Genomic DNA, 13,935 nt, shown 5'->3' on the forward strand with positions numbered 1-13,935 from the left:
TTTTGATCTACACACATTTACAACTAAATCTGAATGGTTTGTACTAACGAAGAGGAAGAACACTGGTTCAATGTGAGGATGATAGTTCGATGATCGAACTAAAATTTAATGTTTTCTGTGGATTCAGCGTTGTAGTCGATTCTATGGATAGTTGTCAGTGATGCCAAATTCTCTAAAAAATATCATGTTTTTAGACATCTTTGATTTAATATTGTACTGAATTTTGGATTATTTAGCTTTGTATGCACATCAAAACCAGCATCATTGCTGAAAAATAAAATGGATTTAGTTGTGCCTACTTTAAAACCACCTGAGGTATATAAATAAATGGCATTTCCATTTCCATTTCCATTCATTCATTATTTCTTTTTTTAGAATATGACGGGTGTTCAGAAACTTAGGCAATTATTAAATAAAACATTGCGAATTGAAATGTCTGATGGAAGGGTATTGATTGGAATTTTCCTTTGTACTGATGCAGATGCTAATGTCATCTTAGGTTCATGTTCTGAATACTTGCCTCAAGAATTCCGATTAAATAAAGCTAAAGAAGAACCTAGAATGTTAGGCTTGGTTATGGTACCTGGGAAACACATTGTTACAGTATCTAAAGATACAAATGACCCTGCACCTAGCTATAACAACGGTCCATCTGTTGAAGTTCAAGATGTAATATGAAGGTCCAACATAAATTCATAGACGATCTTTGAAGTTTATATCAGTCGGTAAATTCCAGAACACAAATTCATATGAATTTTACAGCGTTTATATATTTTTACGAAGATGATAAGTTTTCAAGGATGAACAATTTCATGATATATTCTCCTTTTTTGGAATTTACAACTGTAGTGAAGGGTATTTAAAATACTGAAATGAAATATTTTATGTATTAGTTATCTGCTAATTCATTACAAATGTACATCAAGTTGTTCTGTTATTTTCTGTTAATGGCTCATACCCTTCATTTTCTATCTTATTCTTGAATACCAGGTAGTTTCTTTTTCTATCAAAATGTTTGATCCATTGTGAGCTGCAAGAGGATTCATATAATTTTCTAAACTCTGCACAAGGAGATTGATCGCCTTCACCAACTTTATCTAGGCATTCCCAATATTTATCCCTTGCACCCCAACATCTTTGCCGATCCTCTTTATTTGGGAATGACATGGCTGAAAGTATTAACGAAAATAATGTTCAGGTATTTCAACTCGGTATTAATTTTAGAATTCTATACAGGAATAGAAATGATTTAAGAATGAATATTTTTTAAATCAAATTTAGATGAAAATATTTCACAATTCCTGAGGATTTTCCAAAATATAGGTTTTCTCATTAATCGAACAACTAACAATATATTTACCTCTTTATTAATATGTGTTATTTGTTATATTAATTGATTTTCCATAAGATAAGCAGTTAAATTTCTTTGCTTTGATTTATTCGTCACAAAATGTCAAATCTTCTGTGCTCTAAATTGTAAAGGAATTTTTTTATTTGATTACGAGAAATTATTTCTCAAAACTTATTTGCTGTCTAATCAATCAATAGTCCTGGATTTTTTTTCACCGAGAAACTTATCGATACTATTATCATTTATTTGAATATTCATGAAAGATTTAGGTTTTGACATTTCACTGGATGTCTAACCTCAAATCGAGAACTGATGATAAATTCCCTGTCGTGCATACTTCAAAATGTCTGCTCTTGGACATTTTTTATTGTAGAAGTACTCTTTTGGCAGAGGCTTAATAGAAATATCCCATTTGATATTTTTGGTAATGCTGTTTAATTCAATTCTTACTTAAAATTTTCTGCATAATTCGTTAACACTTATATAATGAATATAACCACAAATGAACCTAACATTAAACTTAGGGATGATAAGAATGACTTGAAAGTGGATATTATAAGAGAAAATAACCACAAAAAGGACCTTAAAGTAAATGGTTTACTCAATGGTTCAGGCAAAGATCTAGCATCTCTAAAAACCTCCAAAATTGATGCCAAGAAAAGATCACAAGGTACTGTAGAGAATGCTGAGAGTAAGAGTAAAGTTCAAATATCAATGAATGACAATGAAAATCGACCCAAAAACTCGGGTAAAACGAAAAAAGACTTTGTTTGTGATACAAACAACCAAGTTAAATCCTGTTATGATTCGAATGAAAATATAACGCAACTAAGCAGTTCACAATCAAGCACTAGTTGTAAAAATAGTATAGATCTTGGTGTTGAAGAGAATGTGTCTTGTGTGAACTGCCCAGAAGATATATCTGTGCCTAATAGTGAATGTTTAGAAGTGAATAATATGAGTGAAGACTATAAAACTGATTCTGTTGAATCTGCCGATGAGGTGATGATGAAGTTGGAAAATTTGAACATAGCATCTGATGAGTCTAGTTGTAAAGAAAATGTAGAGTCTGAAGAGTCGCCCATAAAATATGTCCAGTATGAAAATGAACTTCAGATGCCCTTAGTTATGAAAATTATTCAAAAAGATTTATCAGAGCCGTACTCTATTTATACATATAGATATTTCATACATAATTGGCCGAAACTGTGTTTTCTGGTAAGTTTCAACATTTTTTTCATGATGAATAAAATAGTTTATTTTTTGAATATGTGTATGTTCCAATATGGAAATTCGAACATTGATATTCTATGCTGTTACCATAATATTCTGTGGTTATCTTTAAATTTCATGAAATTATCAAGCAAGACTTTCAGATTTCACGAGAATCAGAAACGTTTAGACATTAAATAATAATATAACCTTCAGGATTCCATACCCTAATTAAAGAAGGCATGTTACATTAAATTCGTTCATGACGTCATCTTTCTCTGTGTAGGTATATTAGAGTTCGTATTTTCAGGCAATGGACAATGAGAAATGTGTTGGTGCAATTGTTTGTAAACTAGACATACATCGGAAAGTCATGAAACGTGGTTACATTGCCATGTTGGCTGTTGATAAAGACTATCGGAAAAAAGGCATAGGTTCAACCCTGGTAAAAAAGGCAATTCAAGAAATGATCATTGGAGATGCCGATGAAGTTGTATTGGAGACTGAAGTAACAAACCAGCCTGCTCTACAACTTTACGAAGCTCTAGGATTTGTGAGGGATAAGAGATTATTCAGATACTATTTAAATGGAGTAGATGCTTTGAGATTGAAGTTGTGGCTCAGATGAAAATGTGGCTCTCTGTACAATGGGTGCCTATTACTACTTCAGTGGGTTACTTTGTGTCTCAGCTTTTGGAATTTGATATTGCAATAAATTAATGTATTTTACTTTCATATACATCATGGAAATTTTGCACAGAAAAATTTACGCACAATTTCCTTTCGATTAATTTCGTTTTTACATACTATTGTCACATATCAGTTTCAAAAATATAGAATTACAGAAGGTTTCTTCTAAAATGTCGAGTTCCATCTTGTAGTTTCAAGATAAAATTTTTTCTCAATTGTTGTGAAGAGATCGTGATTTCAGCTTTATTCGAATCATTATTAATTTATATTTACGTTATCAACTTGGTGGAACAGTCTATTCTACAACCTTTACCAAATGTTCTTTGCAAGCCTTTTTTTTATTCATCTAAATGTTGATATTCAACATTACACAACAACATAAAAATGTTCAAACCCTGTACATAAATTTGTGTGTTTGAAAGTTTTATGATCGTTATCGGTTCCTCATGAACTTTGCAATGTTGAAATGAATTTTCTACTCCGTATATGTAATATAATCATCCTTCTTGAAATAGTATTACCAAAGAACAATTCAAACAAGGTACAAATAGAAACTCCTTTAATGTATTTGTCTTGCTTCAATTTTTTTCACATTTTCAAGTGACAAGAGAACCTTTGCAAAATGCTTCCACAGTGTAAATATTATTATTGGAATTCTTTCAAAATGAACTATTCTGTTTTGTGTATTTCTTTAATGTCTTCCAAGATGCCTCATTCACTCATTTCATCAATTTTAAATAGATAAGAAACTGGTACTTATCCAAAGTTGTTTGTATCACAGAACTGTTTTATTTTGGAATGATATGTGTAAATAAACTAGATTTATTGTACTTGAAATGTAAACTTGTATAATACTTGATAAAATATAAGTTGTGCAGTGTTTATTATATAGTTACCATTAGAAATCCTTCTTTCTCATGGTGTATATACAGAGTGTCTTTGGAAGTCCAATTACGCAGAAATATATACATTGGATATGTTTGAAATTTTGTACAAAGACAGGTGAATTTTGAAATATTTTTCTGTTGACAGCAGGACACCCTGTATGGTGTCAATTTATAAATATTATTTACAGCAACTCTGTTAGGAATTTTCAATATTTGAAGGTGGAAAAAAACACTATAATAGAATATGATCATTTATTTTTCAACATTTCTTTAGTTTTTCTCTTCAAGTTTTTAACTAAAACTCCCAACTCTGTATTCATTCTTTTACTTTCGTCCATTTTACTCTTTTTACTGACAACTTCGTCATCTACCTCAGAGCTCCTTTTCAATTTTTCTTTAATAATTGTTTCCATGGCTTCTGTTTTTTTGTAGTGTGGATTTGAAGGGTCGATACTGTACAAATGACTAGAAAATACAGCTGAAAATCTAGGATCCTCAACATTAAGCTTGAATCCATCATTCTCCATTATTTCCTGTTGCCCATTTTTCTTCTTTTTTTTGTTCTTTTTAGACTTTTTACTTTTGTCTTCTTTTTCTTGAATTTTCTTCAAACTGAAATGATTTTTGCCGTCTGTTTCCTCATTTGCCAAGAGAAGTTGAAGTTCAGCTTCATTATTATCCTTTTCTTCGTCACTTTCAATTTTTTCACGTTGGTGTTTCTTATCTTTCTTTTTGGTAAATTCTGGTTTATTGAATTCTTCAGCAAAATATGGATCATTCATGTCGATATCAGAGGGTATATCTGAATCTTCTAGCTTGTCATCATTTTCTTGTTTTTTAAGTTTCTTCTTCTGTTTTCGTTTTTCCTTTCTTTTATCTAAATATTGTTGGAAGGGAGTTTTATCCTCTTTTTCCACTGGTTCCTTGGATTTTTCTTCAAGACCAATGTCCCAGGTAGCTTCTAATTCCACATCATCATCCTCTTCTTGTTTCCCTTCATTTTCAATTTCTTTTAAAAGTGTACTATATTTTTCACGATTTTCATCCTCACTTTCATCTTCACTTGAAGCTACGAAATTTCTTAACAAATCATCGTCCAAGTCGTCAAGTTTACCACTATTTATTTTCTGAGCAAGATCAATTCTATCTGGGTTAGTCTCATCCCAAGTTAGATGAACTTTAGCCTGTTGCAAGGCTGAAGTTGTAAAATATTTGGGCTGGTATTTCGTAGGCATTTCTTCGCAAGAATCTTTTGGTTCATCTTCAAATTCCATATCATTAGGTATAATTCTGAGATCCAGTCTAACAGCACTAGATTCATATTCCATTCCATCACATTCTGTATAAACTTTGTTTGCTGCACTTTCATTATTGAATGTTACAACAGCATAATAATATTTCAAACGATTTAACTGGTACTGACGAAGCTTCTCCATGTGATATTTTGAGCCCTCTTCAGTTTCCTCATCTTCATCATCAAGTTTAGTTTCTCTTAATTCAGGTGGACCTGAAATGTCTTCTTCCACTAATCTTTTCTTTCCAAACTCAGAAACATAAATTTTTACACTTTCTATTACACCTCCAGGAGGCAGAAAGGAGTTCAATAAGACCATTATATCCACTGCTGTTATCCTATCCCAATCCATATTACAAATTGCTAAGCGATTTGTTACCGTATCGGTTTTTTCTGCATCAGCGTCCAATTCCCCCCATTTATGTTCTATAGTATCTTCCTCTTCATATTCTTCTTCAGACTCCTCATCATCTGATGAGCTCTCTAACAAAGTCTGTTCCCCTCTGGCATAATCCACCTTCAAATTTTTCAATTTCTTTTTTATTTCATCCGAAACATTCTTGTCTCCGGTTTGATTTTTTCCCAAATCTTCTGCTTGACTTTCTTTTTCATCCTCAGAAGAGCTCTCATCCGATGAACTTAAATGGTAATATCGTCTCAAATCTTTATCACTACTGTGTTTAATAGGCCTTCCTCTCTTATCAATTGAATAACTCTCTTTGAATTGTTCATCTTTGAACATAGACTGAAACCTCTTATCAATTTTTACCTTTCTGGATTTCTTAGGTACATTACGAAATTTTGCTTCGGTTTTGAAACGATTAACTCTTTCATCTTCCATTTTTGAATTCGATTTTTAAATGTTATCACTATCTGGCACTTCGCACTTCTCTTTTCAAAATTTATAGGTTACTAAATTATAACCAAAAATTCTTCAAAACACAGATTGTAAAGTATATGTTCTTTTTTAATGAAATAGATTTTGCTGCAATGATTTCAACCAGCATCATAATTTTCTTTTAATTAGGTTAATTAAATGTTATGAGGTGCGCTCCAAACTTGCAATATTAGGCGATTTCGAATGGCTTTTTTGGTTGGTTAATGGTTAACCGGTCGGTTCATAGACGATGACGTCGTTCCCTCGGTTGGTTCCGTCCCATTCGAATTCTTAGTGAACGAAACGGTTGGTTAAACGGTCAGCTGAAATGTTATTACACTTGTTTACAAGTATTTGTTTTTGTATCAAATAGCTATTCATAAAATACTTAAACGCAAAGCAGTTGCAGCCATCATATTAGTGGATGAATTGGGTGATTCTGATTCATCGAATATTGAAAAAATATTTTTAATGAGTGCCAGTGCCAATAAAATAAATGATTTTTCCTTTCATTTCAAAGCCCACTGCACTGAGAGATTCGGCCATTTTCAAAAATATTAACTTAAAAACTAAAACCGCCTAAAAATGTGAACAAAACCCAAACAAAATATATATAATATAGTATCATAGACATAGAGACATGGACTGAGCAATGCCAGCATGAAATTGGCTATTTATTAGAAAGAGAGAAAAGCTCGTCGGGACATACCTTTCTCTTTTTTGTTCACATAGAGGTGAGTGTAGACCAATGAAAATTCTAGAAAAAGACAACTGCATTCCCGACATGTTTTTCTCTCTGTCACTTTTTTTGACCGTATTTCATGCATAGATATAAAGGGAAGGCACAGTCCATGTCTCTATGTCTATGTATAGTAATGCAGAATCGGAGGATAGAAGGAGACAGAACTAATAACCAGACAGCGGACCGTGCTCGAGAGCACGGTTCAAGTTTTGGTTAACCAACTACGAACCAGACGATTAATGACGTCATCAATTTGTCATTCGAATGTGGTTGGTCCAAATATGACGAACCAACCTATGAACCAGCCAAGAACCAATATCATTCGAAATCGCCTATTGTGAAATGATCATTTAAATTATTTTTATGTGTGTTTTCGATTCCATATTTTCCAAATGTCGAGAATACAGGATGGATTAGCAATAATTCGTAGTTTACGAATGATAGCAGAGTCAGGAATCGAATTGCAAAAAGCTAATTTGAAAATTATATGGGATAATTCTAGTTTGAAAATCTTAGCCAAGGATTTATTGAAATTTGAGGAAGAATTATCCAAAAGAAAAATCAAGGAGGAAAATATCGGCAAGAATGTGGGAGAAATAGTTGAAAGAGCCTCAACTGTTCTTCAAAGTCTGCATATATATAATTATAAAACATTTGTGGAACCCATTTTCAAAGGTGAGTCAAATAATATCTTTACCATTTAAGGTTGTACAAACGCCTACACATACTTAAACCAAGCCTTAGTCATGAAATAGAGTTATTATTCTATCCATTCATCTGTTTCAGATGTCAGAGAGAAAGAGGATTTCAAAGCAACTAAGCTTGATGAAAAACATTTTAAATATTCAGTTAATCCAAAAATATCTGAAGATTTTTATGAAATCAAGCTGACCTCTGCTGATCGAGAGTTATTAAAGAAACTAGACATGGAACATAAGAAGATGAAGGAAAAACTTCAAGACTCCGTTAGGGAAGTGAAGAGAGAGAAAGCAAAAAAAATTGAATCGAAAGAACACAATGATGAAATTCCTATCGAAATAAAGACAATTCCGAACCCAAAATCATTATCTGTAAGTAAATATTGAATTTGATTTAAAATTTTATTACAAATTTTTGGGAAAAACTATCAGTCACCCTATACATTAGTGCACAAACTATAAGGTACCTTTATTATATAAACAGTTAGGTTCTGAATCAAAACAAAGGACTGTGCCTTCATCAAGAATTGGCCGAATGGTTTCATTTGGCACTCTGGCCGCTGGACTAGGTGTTGGGACGATGGCGGAGTATGCCAGAAGGACTCTAGGTTTTGGTTCATCAGAGAACCAAATGGCATTTATGACAGAAGCCAATCTGAATAGAATCGTTGATACATTGTGTAAAGTGAGAGGTTAATATTGATCGGAATATATCTTTATAACTATTATTTTTGAAGGATAAATTTCAGGCGCTGCTCTGAAACTAGGCCAAATTTTGAGTATTCAGGATGATTCTATCATACAACCGGGTTTGGCGAAAGCATTGGAGAGGGTCAGAAAATCAGCAGATTTCATGCCAGACTGGCAAGTTGATAGTGTTCTGTCTCGAGAATTAGGTCCAGAATGGCAAGCAAAAGTGGAAGAATTCCAAAGGAAACCTTTTGCGGCTGCTTCTATTGGTCAGGTACATTTAGGGAGGACGAAGGATGGTCAGCAAGTAGCCATCAAAATCCAGTATCCTGGGGTCGCTCAAAGTATTAACAGTGACATTGACAACTTGACTGGAATAATGAATTTATGGAATATATTCCCCAAAGGAATGTTCTTGGAGAACTTGATGACCGTTGCTAAACGTGAATTGGCGTGGGAGGTTGATTATAAGAGAGAAGCAGAATGTACTAAAAAATTCAAAGAGTTATTGGCGCCATATCCAGAGTATTATGTTCCATCAGTTGTTGGTGCGTTCTTCAAGAACTAATCTAATCCATTTTGTACAACCCTTAATTTTTAGATGAATTATCTACTGGACAGGTTTTCACTTCGGAACTCCTCAGTGGAATTCCTGTTGATCAATGCTTCGATCTAGACGTTGAGGACAAATACTTCATTGGTTATAATATAATACGGTTATGTTTGCTGGAAATACTTCAGTTTAGATACATGCAAACAGATCCAAATTGGGCCAATTTCTTATATAATCCCCAAAAGAAGCAAATTATGTTACTAGATTTCGGGGCCAGTAGGGAATATTCGAAGGACTTTATGGATAAATATGTTAGAATACTGAAAGCAGCTTATGATTCTGATAGAGAAACTATAAGGAACATTTCTGGGGAAATCGGATTTTTCACCGGATACGAGAGTAAAGTATGAGCAGTACCAGGATATTTGATTCAGATAATTGCATTATTTTTATTTTTATCCAGGTTATGGTTGAAGCTCATGTTGATGCTGTGATGATTTTGGGTGAAATATTTCAAAGTGATGAGCCTTACGATTTTGCAAATCAGAATATGACGGAAAGAATACAGCATTTAGTCCCCACAATGTTAACTCACAGATTGTGTCCCCCTCCAGAGGAAATTTATTCATTGCATAGGAAATTGTCAGGAGTATTTTTATTGTGTTCTAAACTCAAAGTGCCGCTGAGTTGTCGAAAAATGTTCTTAGATTTATATAATGAATATGTAGTGAAAAATTGAGATTGTTTTTGTTGAATATTATGATGAAAGTTGAAAATTATGTTTTTTTTTATTAGAACCTTCATAAGTAAGGATGTAGCTAGCAGCTAACACTCCAGTACTCGCGCGTCCGATAGATACATAAGCAATACGTGGAGCCTGGGGTATTGTAGTACCCCGCGCGAGTACTGGAGTGTTAATATTGACTGCAGGTTCTGAATGTATTGAGATATCGAGAAATTTATTGCATATTCATATTCTACGGGTGCCATTCAACTGTAAATCAAAGTATTGGCGCAAATCGCAAGAAAAAAAAAAGACTTACTATGACTGAGCAGGGAAAAACAAGCGCAAAACTCTTTGACTTAACCAAAAAGTGAGTTTTATTTAACCTCGAAAAAAATTCTGTGGCATTTCCAAAATGAAGATTATTTTCAACTGAATTTTCTTCAATAAAATTTATATGAGGCAAACCTTTTATGGAAACGTAAATATTAGAGAAATCCTGAAAAAATGACAAGCTTCCTGAAAAACATTTTACCAAAGCTGAATTTTATATCTAAACACCCCAATTTAGCCTTTTCTAAAACTATTCTGCCTAATATTACAAAACTGAATTATTTTTCGAATTTACCTCAAGAAGATCCTCTCACACCTTATGAAGTCATCAAAGATGACAAAGTAAAAGAAGCTGAAGATAAAATCGTCAAGTCAGGTATCAGTTGTATCAAGTGATTTTAGTTTTTCCTATTTACTTTCAATATTTGTAGAAATTGTTAAAAAAATAACCGAAAAAGTATCAAATGTGAGGGAACCTATATTCGCCGTTGTTCATGTCGCTGGTAAACAATTTAAAATCACTAGTGGAGATATAATTGTTGTAGAAGGTTATTGGCCGCCTGATGCTGGTGATAAGTTGACCTTAGACAAGGTAACATCCCTCGAACTACACTAAAGATTAACTCTGACTATTAAAAATTACAGATAATGCTGGTTGGTGGGAAGGAATTTTCACTAATTGGAAAGCCTCTCATTCAAAGGGACTTAGTAAAAATTGAAGCTACGGTTATTGAAAAAACACTGTCTCACACAAAAATTCACTTCAGGAAAAAAAGGAGGAAGCAATACATGAGAATTAATTGTGAGTGAATAATATTATGCTGCTTTTCATCCTTTCAATAATATCCTTCAGTTTACAGAATACCACAAACTATGGTTTTAATAAATAATATCAAGTTTGTGGGGGAACTCGATAATCCACCAGATGTGAGTGAACCAAAAAGCAGATCGATGTGAATCGGTGTTTTGTGAGTTCCATTGGATAAACAGCAAATATTTGTTTTTTATCAATTTTGGTAATGATATTATATTGACTACAAGTGTTAGTGTATTATTCCAACATACTAAAAAATAATAATTGATTTCACAGTGTTATCCAACATTATTAATTAAAAATTCCACAAGAGTTTTTGATGAATATATATTTGAAATTTCATTCTAGTTGACCTTCAAGACTATTGTTAGTCAGATTACTCTTGTTCTCTTTGATATTCGTCACCTGTAAAATATTCAGAATGAAACGAAGTTAATGAAAAACTGAAGAAAAAAATACTTACATATTCGCTGAGCGATGCTGTACCTTTCTCTCTGACACTCATTGTATTCGTCCCTGCATCTTCATGCATGTTTACAGGAGCCATCAATGTATTGCCACTTTTTTCAACACCACTTACAGACACTACATCTGTCATGTTCGATATACTACACTGCATTGAGTATCCAGTGTCCAATCCAGTGATACCCAGAAGTACTTCGAAATCTAAATCATCTGTTAGTGGCATTTCAATTTCTGACCCCGAGAGCACAGTGAAATTTTCCATGGTGTGCGTTGAAACAGCCGAGAATTGGGATGCTTCAGAGTGCTTCCAAAAACTTTCCCTTGAATCTTTCCAGCGGATCAACTTGGCTAGTGCTTCCCTATGTTCGGAAGAAAATTTGGGTTCGCTGCTTTTTATGATACCGGTGAATATGGGCATTAGTTCTATACCTACAAGGAGTAAATGAAGCTAAAACGACCTAATTCGAGAATAATTTGAAAAAATCATGTCTCAAAAGCTGTTAACATTTTGAAACTTAAATCCTTAAACTTGAAGTATCTTTTCGAAGCTTCGTTTAACTGTTTCCAGTGAAAAGTATTTCAATTCACTCACCGACTGAAATGGCAGCCATATTTCTGGTTTTTGCCGTTTCTGCAGTATCTCCGGCTTGAGTGAAGATCTTGACTGCAGCCATCAGCAATGGTGTAGCGTTACGAGCTGTTCCTTCCCTCAGGTAAAACTCCCCTAAATATTTGTGAGCTTGGGCAATGTAATGCACTTTATTGTTTTGATTAGCAAAGTCGTTTAACTTGTGTAAAGTCACTAAAGCACTATTGAGGGTGCCATGCCTAAAACAGAAGAAGTTTAAACAACCGATAGGAAGACTCAATTCCTAATTACTTTAGGTAAGCTATGGCTAAATTTTTCCAAGTTTCACATCTCAAATCAACATTGTCGTGTTTTTCTAATACATTGAGGCCTCTCTTGAAACTTTTTATAGCGTTTTCTGTATCGAAAAGCATAATTTCACAGTTTCCTTTGAGAATGTAAGAGTCTATAACTCCGTCATAGTAGCATCCTTGAAAATTCAATTAAATATATCACTATCAAGATCTAATGTTCAAAAGATTTTGACTTTCCAATAAATTGTAGTTTCTACCTTCCAAAGCTCTTATTCTTGCTTTGTCACATAGTTTTATGGTGTTTGTAGGATCTTTTTGAGAAATACTCCTGGCTTGAATCATTATTATTTTATGGATAAGTGTGCAGGCCTGTGAAAATATTGTGCTGCTGTTCTCAGGAAACAAGATATTGACATTCCAGCTCATTTCTGCTGAGATTTTCCTTGCTATTTTCAGGTGCTCAAGAGCCATTCGTGGCTCCTTTGCTGACAATAATACGGGAGATTTTATTGTGAAGGTAGATCATATTAAATACTTACCATTCTCAAAGAGAAACTTCCCAAAAATATACCTTAACAAAGCTTTCCTTTTGCCCCTATCTTCCTCGTACTCTTCGCAAGTTTTCAAAGTAATGAAAAGAATTTGGTGGCCAAGCCACCACCAATTTTCTGATCCGAAACAAAATTCAATGGCGATATTTAGGAGTATATCAATCTCAACGTCAGTATGTTCTGAAAATCAGGAATAATGGAATTTTTCAGATCTCTGGCTAATTAAAGACTGACTTGCAGTGTTGGCCTGTTCGGCCTGCTGCAACTTTTCTGCAAGATGCTCGAGTAAGTTTTGCTGATACATTAGTCTCGGCCTTTGCCATATAATGCTCTCTTCACCCGCTGCCATCCGATAAGCATCCTGAAAATCTATCAGTTGCCGTAGATATTCGGCAGAACTGTAGAATCCATTCCTGTTGAGTTTTCTCAAAATTGCCTCGTGTAATGGTAACCGGTATCTAAGATTTAAACCGAAACTATTTCACTGTTCTCGATCATTTTTTTTTATACTCACGCTATTATATCCTCTCTATTTAACACCTGTAAAGCGTTCCTATCATTAACCAATCTCATAGATTTCAAAAGTTTCTGCTCCCGTTGCCATTTAATAGGAGAAAAAACCTGTTCTTTTGGCGGCTTAATCTTCATTATATTAGTGATAAAACTTGCTATATCTACGCCTAAATAATGAAAAAAAAATACGGCAAAAAAATTCAGGCTCTCAAAAAAAATAACCGGTTGAAAAAATATAAGACATTGAGTAGAAGGGAAACAATTAAAAAAGACCTACTGAGACTTTCGTGAGAGATCAAATTGCACTCTACATTACTGCCTACTTAAGGACAAATGGGTGGACGCTCATTTCCTATAATTGATTGTAGTATACAGTGTTTTAATTATATAGAGGATAAATAGAAGGATGATAAGAAGGTTTCGATATTTGAATAAGGCGCCATTCAAACCTTGCGCATCTGGTCATAGAAATATTGACTTCATAATTATGGCTAAGACCATTGGTGGAAAGAAAATCGGGAAAATACGGATAATTTTGGTATAATTTCGACTTCTTCAATGAAGAAATTGAATTTTCCCGAGGTTTTTCGAATTCCCCATGCTCTAGCAAAAGTTTTCTACCCACAATCACACATCATCATTAGATTCACCCGGTCATC

General features: G+C 33.6%; 7 protein-coding genes across 7 annotated transcripts; 4 read left to right on the forward strand and 3 right to left on the reverse strand.

Annotated features, from left to right (window-relative positions):
* The first annotated feature begins 140 nt into the window (after positions 1-140).
* Positions 141-928, forward strand: LOC123309815 (N-alpha-acetyltransferase 38, NatC auxiliary subunit). Its single transcript, XM_044893089.1, has 2 exons — positions 141-315; positions 376-928. The coding sequence occupies exons 1-2, from the start codon at positions 280-282 to the stop codon at positions 676-678; spliced, it is 339 nt and encodes a 112-aa protein (XP_044749024.1). The 5' UTR covers positions 141-279; the 3' UTR covers positions 679-928.
* LOC123309816 (cytochrome c oxidase assembly factor 6 homolog) lies at positions 874-1,621 on the reverse strand. The gene is made up of 2 exons (XM_044893090.1): positions 1,361-1,621; positions 874-1,169 (listed from the first exon to the last, which is right to left on the reverse strand). Exon 2 carries the CDS (start codon positions 1,165-1,167, stop codon positions 922-924), a length of 246 nt encoding a protein of 81 aa, XP_044749025.1. The 5' UTR covers positions 1,168-1,169; positions 1,361-1,621; the 3' UTR covers positions 874-921.
* Positions 1,622-1,665: 44 nt separating this feature from the next.
* On the forward strand, positions 1,666-4,137 carry LOC123309814 (N-alpha-acetyltransferase 30-like). Its single transcript, XM_044893088.1, has 2 exons — positions 1,666-2,569; positions 2,874-4,137. Exons 1-2 carry the CDS (start codon positions 1,838-1,840, stop codon positions 3,189-3,191), a joined length of 1,050 nt encoding a protein of 349 aa, XP_044749023.1. The 5' UTR covers positions 1,666-1,837; the 3' UTR covers positions 3,192-4,137.
* A 241-nt stretch (positions 4,138-4,378) lies between these two features.
* Positions 4,379-6,355, reverse strand: LOC123309812 (ESF1 homolog). The gene has a single exon (XM_044893086.1). The coding sequence runs from the start codon at positions 6,273-6,275 to the stop codon at positions 4,389-4,391; it is 1,887 nt and encodes a 628-aa protein (XP_044749021.1). The 5' UTR covers positions 6,276-6,355; the 3' UTR covers positions 4,379-4,388.
* A 20-nt stretch (positions 6,356-6,375) lies between these two features.
* LOC123309811 (atypical kinase COQ8B, mitochondrial) lies at positions 6,376-9,770 on the forward strand. Its single transcript, XM_044893085.1, has 7 exons — positions 6,376-6,499; positions 7,387-7,728; positions 7,840-8,123; positions 8,236-8,443; positions 8,501-8,989; positions 9,043-9,398; positions 9,458-9,770. The coding sequence occupies exons 2-7, from the start codon at positions 7,446-7,448 to the stop codon at positions 9,731-9,733; spliced, it is 1,896 nt and encodes a 631-aa protein (XP_044749020.1). The 5' UTR covers positions 6,376-6,499; positions 7,387-7,445; the 3' UTR covers positions 9,734-9,770.
* A 329-nt stretch (positions 9,771-10,099) lies between these two features.
* On the forward strand, positions 10,100-11,193 carry LOC123310154 (39S ribosomal protein L21, mitochondrial). The gene is made up of 4 exons (XM_044893562.1): positions 10,100-10,427; positions 10,483-10,643; positions 10,697-10,853; positions 10,905-11,193. Exons 1-4 carry the CDS (start codon positions 10,226-10,228, stop codon positions 11,006-11,008), a joined length of 624 nt encoding a protein of 207 aa, XP_044749497.1. The 5' UTR covers positions 10,100-10,225; the 3' UTR covers positions 11,009-11,193.
* Positions 11,176-13,536, reverse strand: LOC123310153. Its single transcript, XM_044893561.1, has 8 exons — positions 13,278-13,536; positions 12,998-13,221; positions 12,752-12,943; positions 12,470-12,697; positions 12,211-12,388; positions 11,923-12,158; positions 11,329-11,759; positions 11,176-11,270 (listed from the first exon to the last, which is right to left on the reverse strand). The coding sequence occupies exons 1-8, from the start codon at positions 13,409-13,411 to the stop codon at positions 11,205-11,207; spliced, it is 1,689 nt and encodes a 562-aa protein (XP_044749496.1). The 5' UTR covers positions 13,412-13,536; the 3' UTR covers positions 11,176-11,204.
* Positions 13,537-13,935: the final 399 nt, after the last annotated feature.

This window comes from Coccinella septempunctata, chromosome 3, assembly GCF_907165205.1.
Source record: "Coccinella septempunctata chromosome 3, icCocSept1.1, whole genome shotgun sequence".
In the NCBI taxonomy this organism is placed as follows: Eukaryota; Metazoa; Arthropoda; class Insecta; order Coleoptera; family Coccinellidae; genus Coccinella; species Coccinella septempunctata.

What these genes read in the sequence shown, in the direction of transcription:
- LOC123309815 (XM_044893089.1), top strand. Translation starts at nt 280, where the DNA reads ATGGATTTAGTTGTGCCTACTTTAAAACCACCTGAG. An exon ending in CTACTTTAAAACCACCTGAG is followed by an intron (nt 316 to 375) that starts GTATATAAATAA and finishes TTCTTTTTTTAG; the next exon opens with AATATGACGGGTGTTCAGAA.
- LOC123309816 (XM_044893090.1), bottom strand. Translation starts at nt 1,167, where the DNA reads ATGTCATTCCCAAATAAAGAGGATCGGCAAAGATGTTGGGGTGCAAGG.
- LOC123309814 (XM_044893088.1), top strand. Translation starts at nt 1,838, where the DNA reads ATGAATATAACCACAAATGAACCTAACATTAAACTTAGGGATGATAAG. An exon ending in GGCCGAAACTGTGTTTTCTG is followed by an intron (nt 2,570 to 2,873) that starts GTAAGTTTCAAC and finishes TCGTATTTTCAG; the next exon opens with GCAATGGACAATGAGAAATG.
- LOC123309812 (XM_044893086.1), bottom strand. Translation starts at nt 6,275, where the DNA reads ATGGAAGATGAAAGAGTTAATCGTTTCAAAACCGAAGCAAAATTTCGT.
- LOC123309811 (XM_044893085.1), top strand. Translation starts at nt 7,446, where the DNA reads ATGTCGAGAATACAGGATGGATTAGCAATAATTCGTAGTTTACGAATG. An exon ending in TGTGGAACCCATTTTCAAAG is followed by an intron (nt 7,729 to 7,839) that starts GTGAGTCAAATA and finishes CATCTGTTTCAG; the next exon opens with ATGTCAGAGAGAAAGAGGAT. An exon ending in CGAACCCAAAATCATTATCT is followed by an intron (nt 8,124 to 8,235) that starts GTAAGTAAATAT and finishes TTATATAAACAG; the next exon opens with TTAGGTTCTGAATCAAAACA.
- LOC123310154 (XM_044893562.1), top strand. Translation starts at nt 10,226, where the DNA reads ATGACAAGCTTCCTGAAAAACATTTTACCAAAGCTGAATTTTATATCT. An exon ending in AGATAAAATCGTCAAGTCAG is followed by an intron (nt 10,428 to 10,482) that starts GTATCAGTTGTA and finishes CAATATTTGTAG; the next exon opens with AAATTGTTAAAAAAATAACC. An exon ending in GCAATACATGAGAATTAATT is followed by an intron (nt 10,854 to 10,904) that starts GTGAGTGAATAA and finishes AATATCCTTCAG; the next exon opens with TTTACAGAATACCACAAACT.
- LOC123310153 (XM_044893561.1), bottom strand. Translation starts at nt 13,411, where the DNA reads ATGAAGATTAAGCCGCCAAAAGAACAGGTTTTTTCTCCTATTAAATGG. An exon ending in CGAACAGGCCAACACTGCAA is followed by an intron (nt 12,944 to 12,997) that starts GTCAGTCTTTAA and finishes CCTGATTTTCAG; the next exon opens with AACATACTGACGTTGAGATT. An exon ending in GAAGTTTCTCTTTGAGAATG is followed by an intron (nt 12,698 to 12,751) that starts GTAAGTATTTAA and finishes TATTATTGTCAG; the next exon opens with CAAAGGAGCCACGAATGGCT.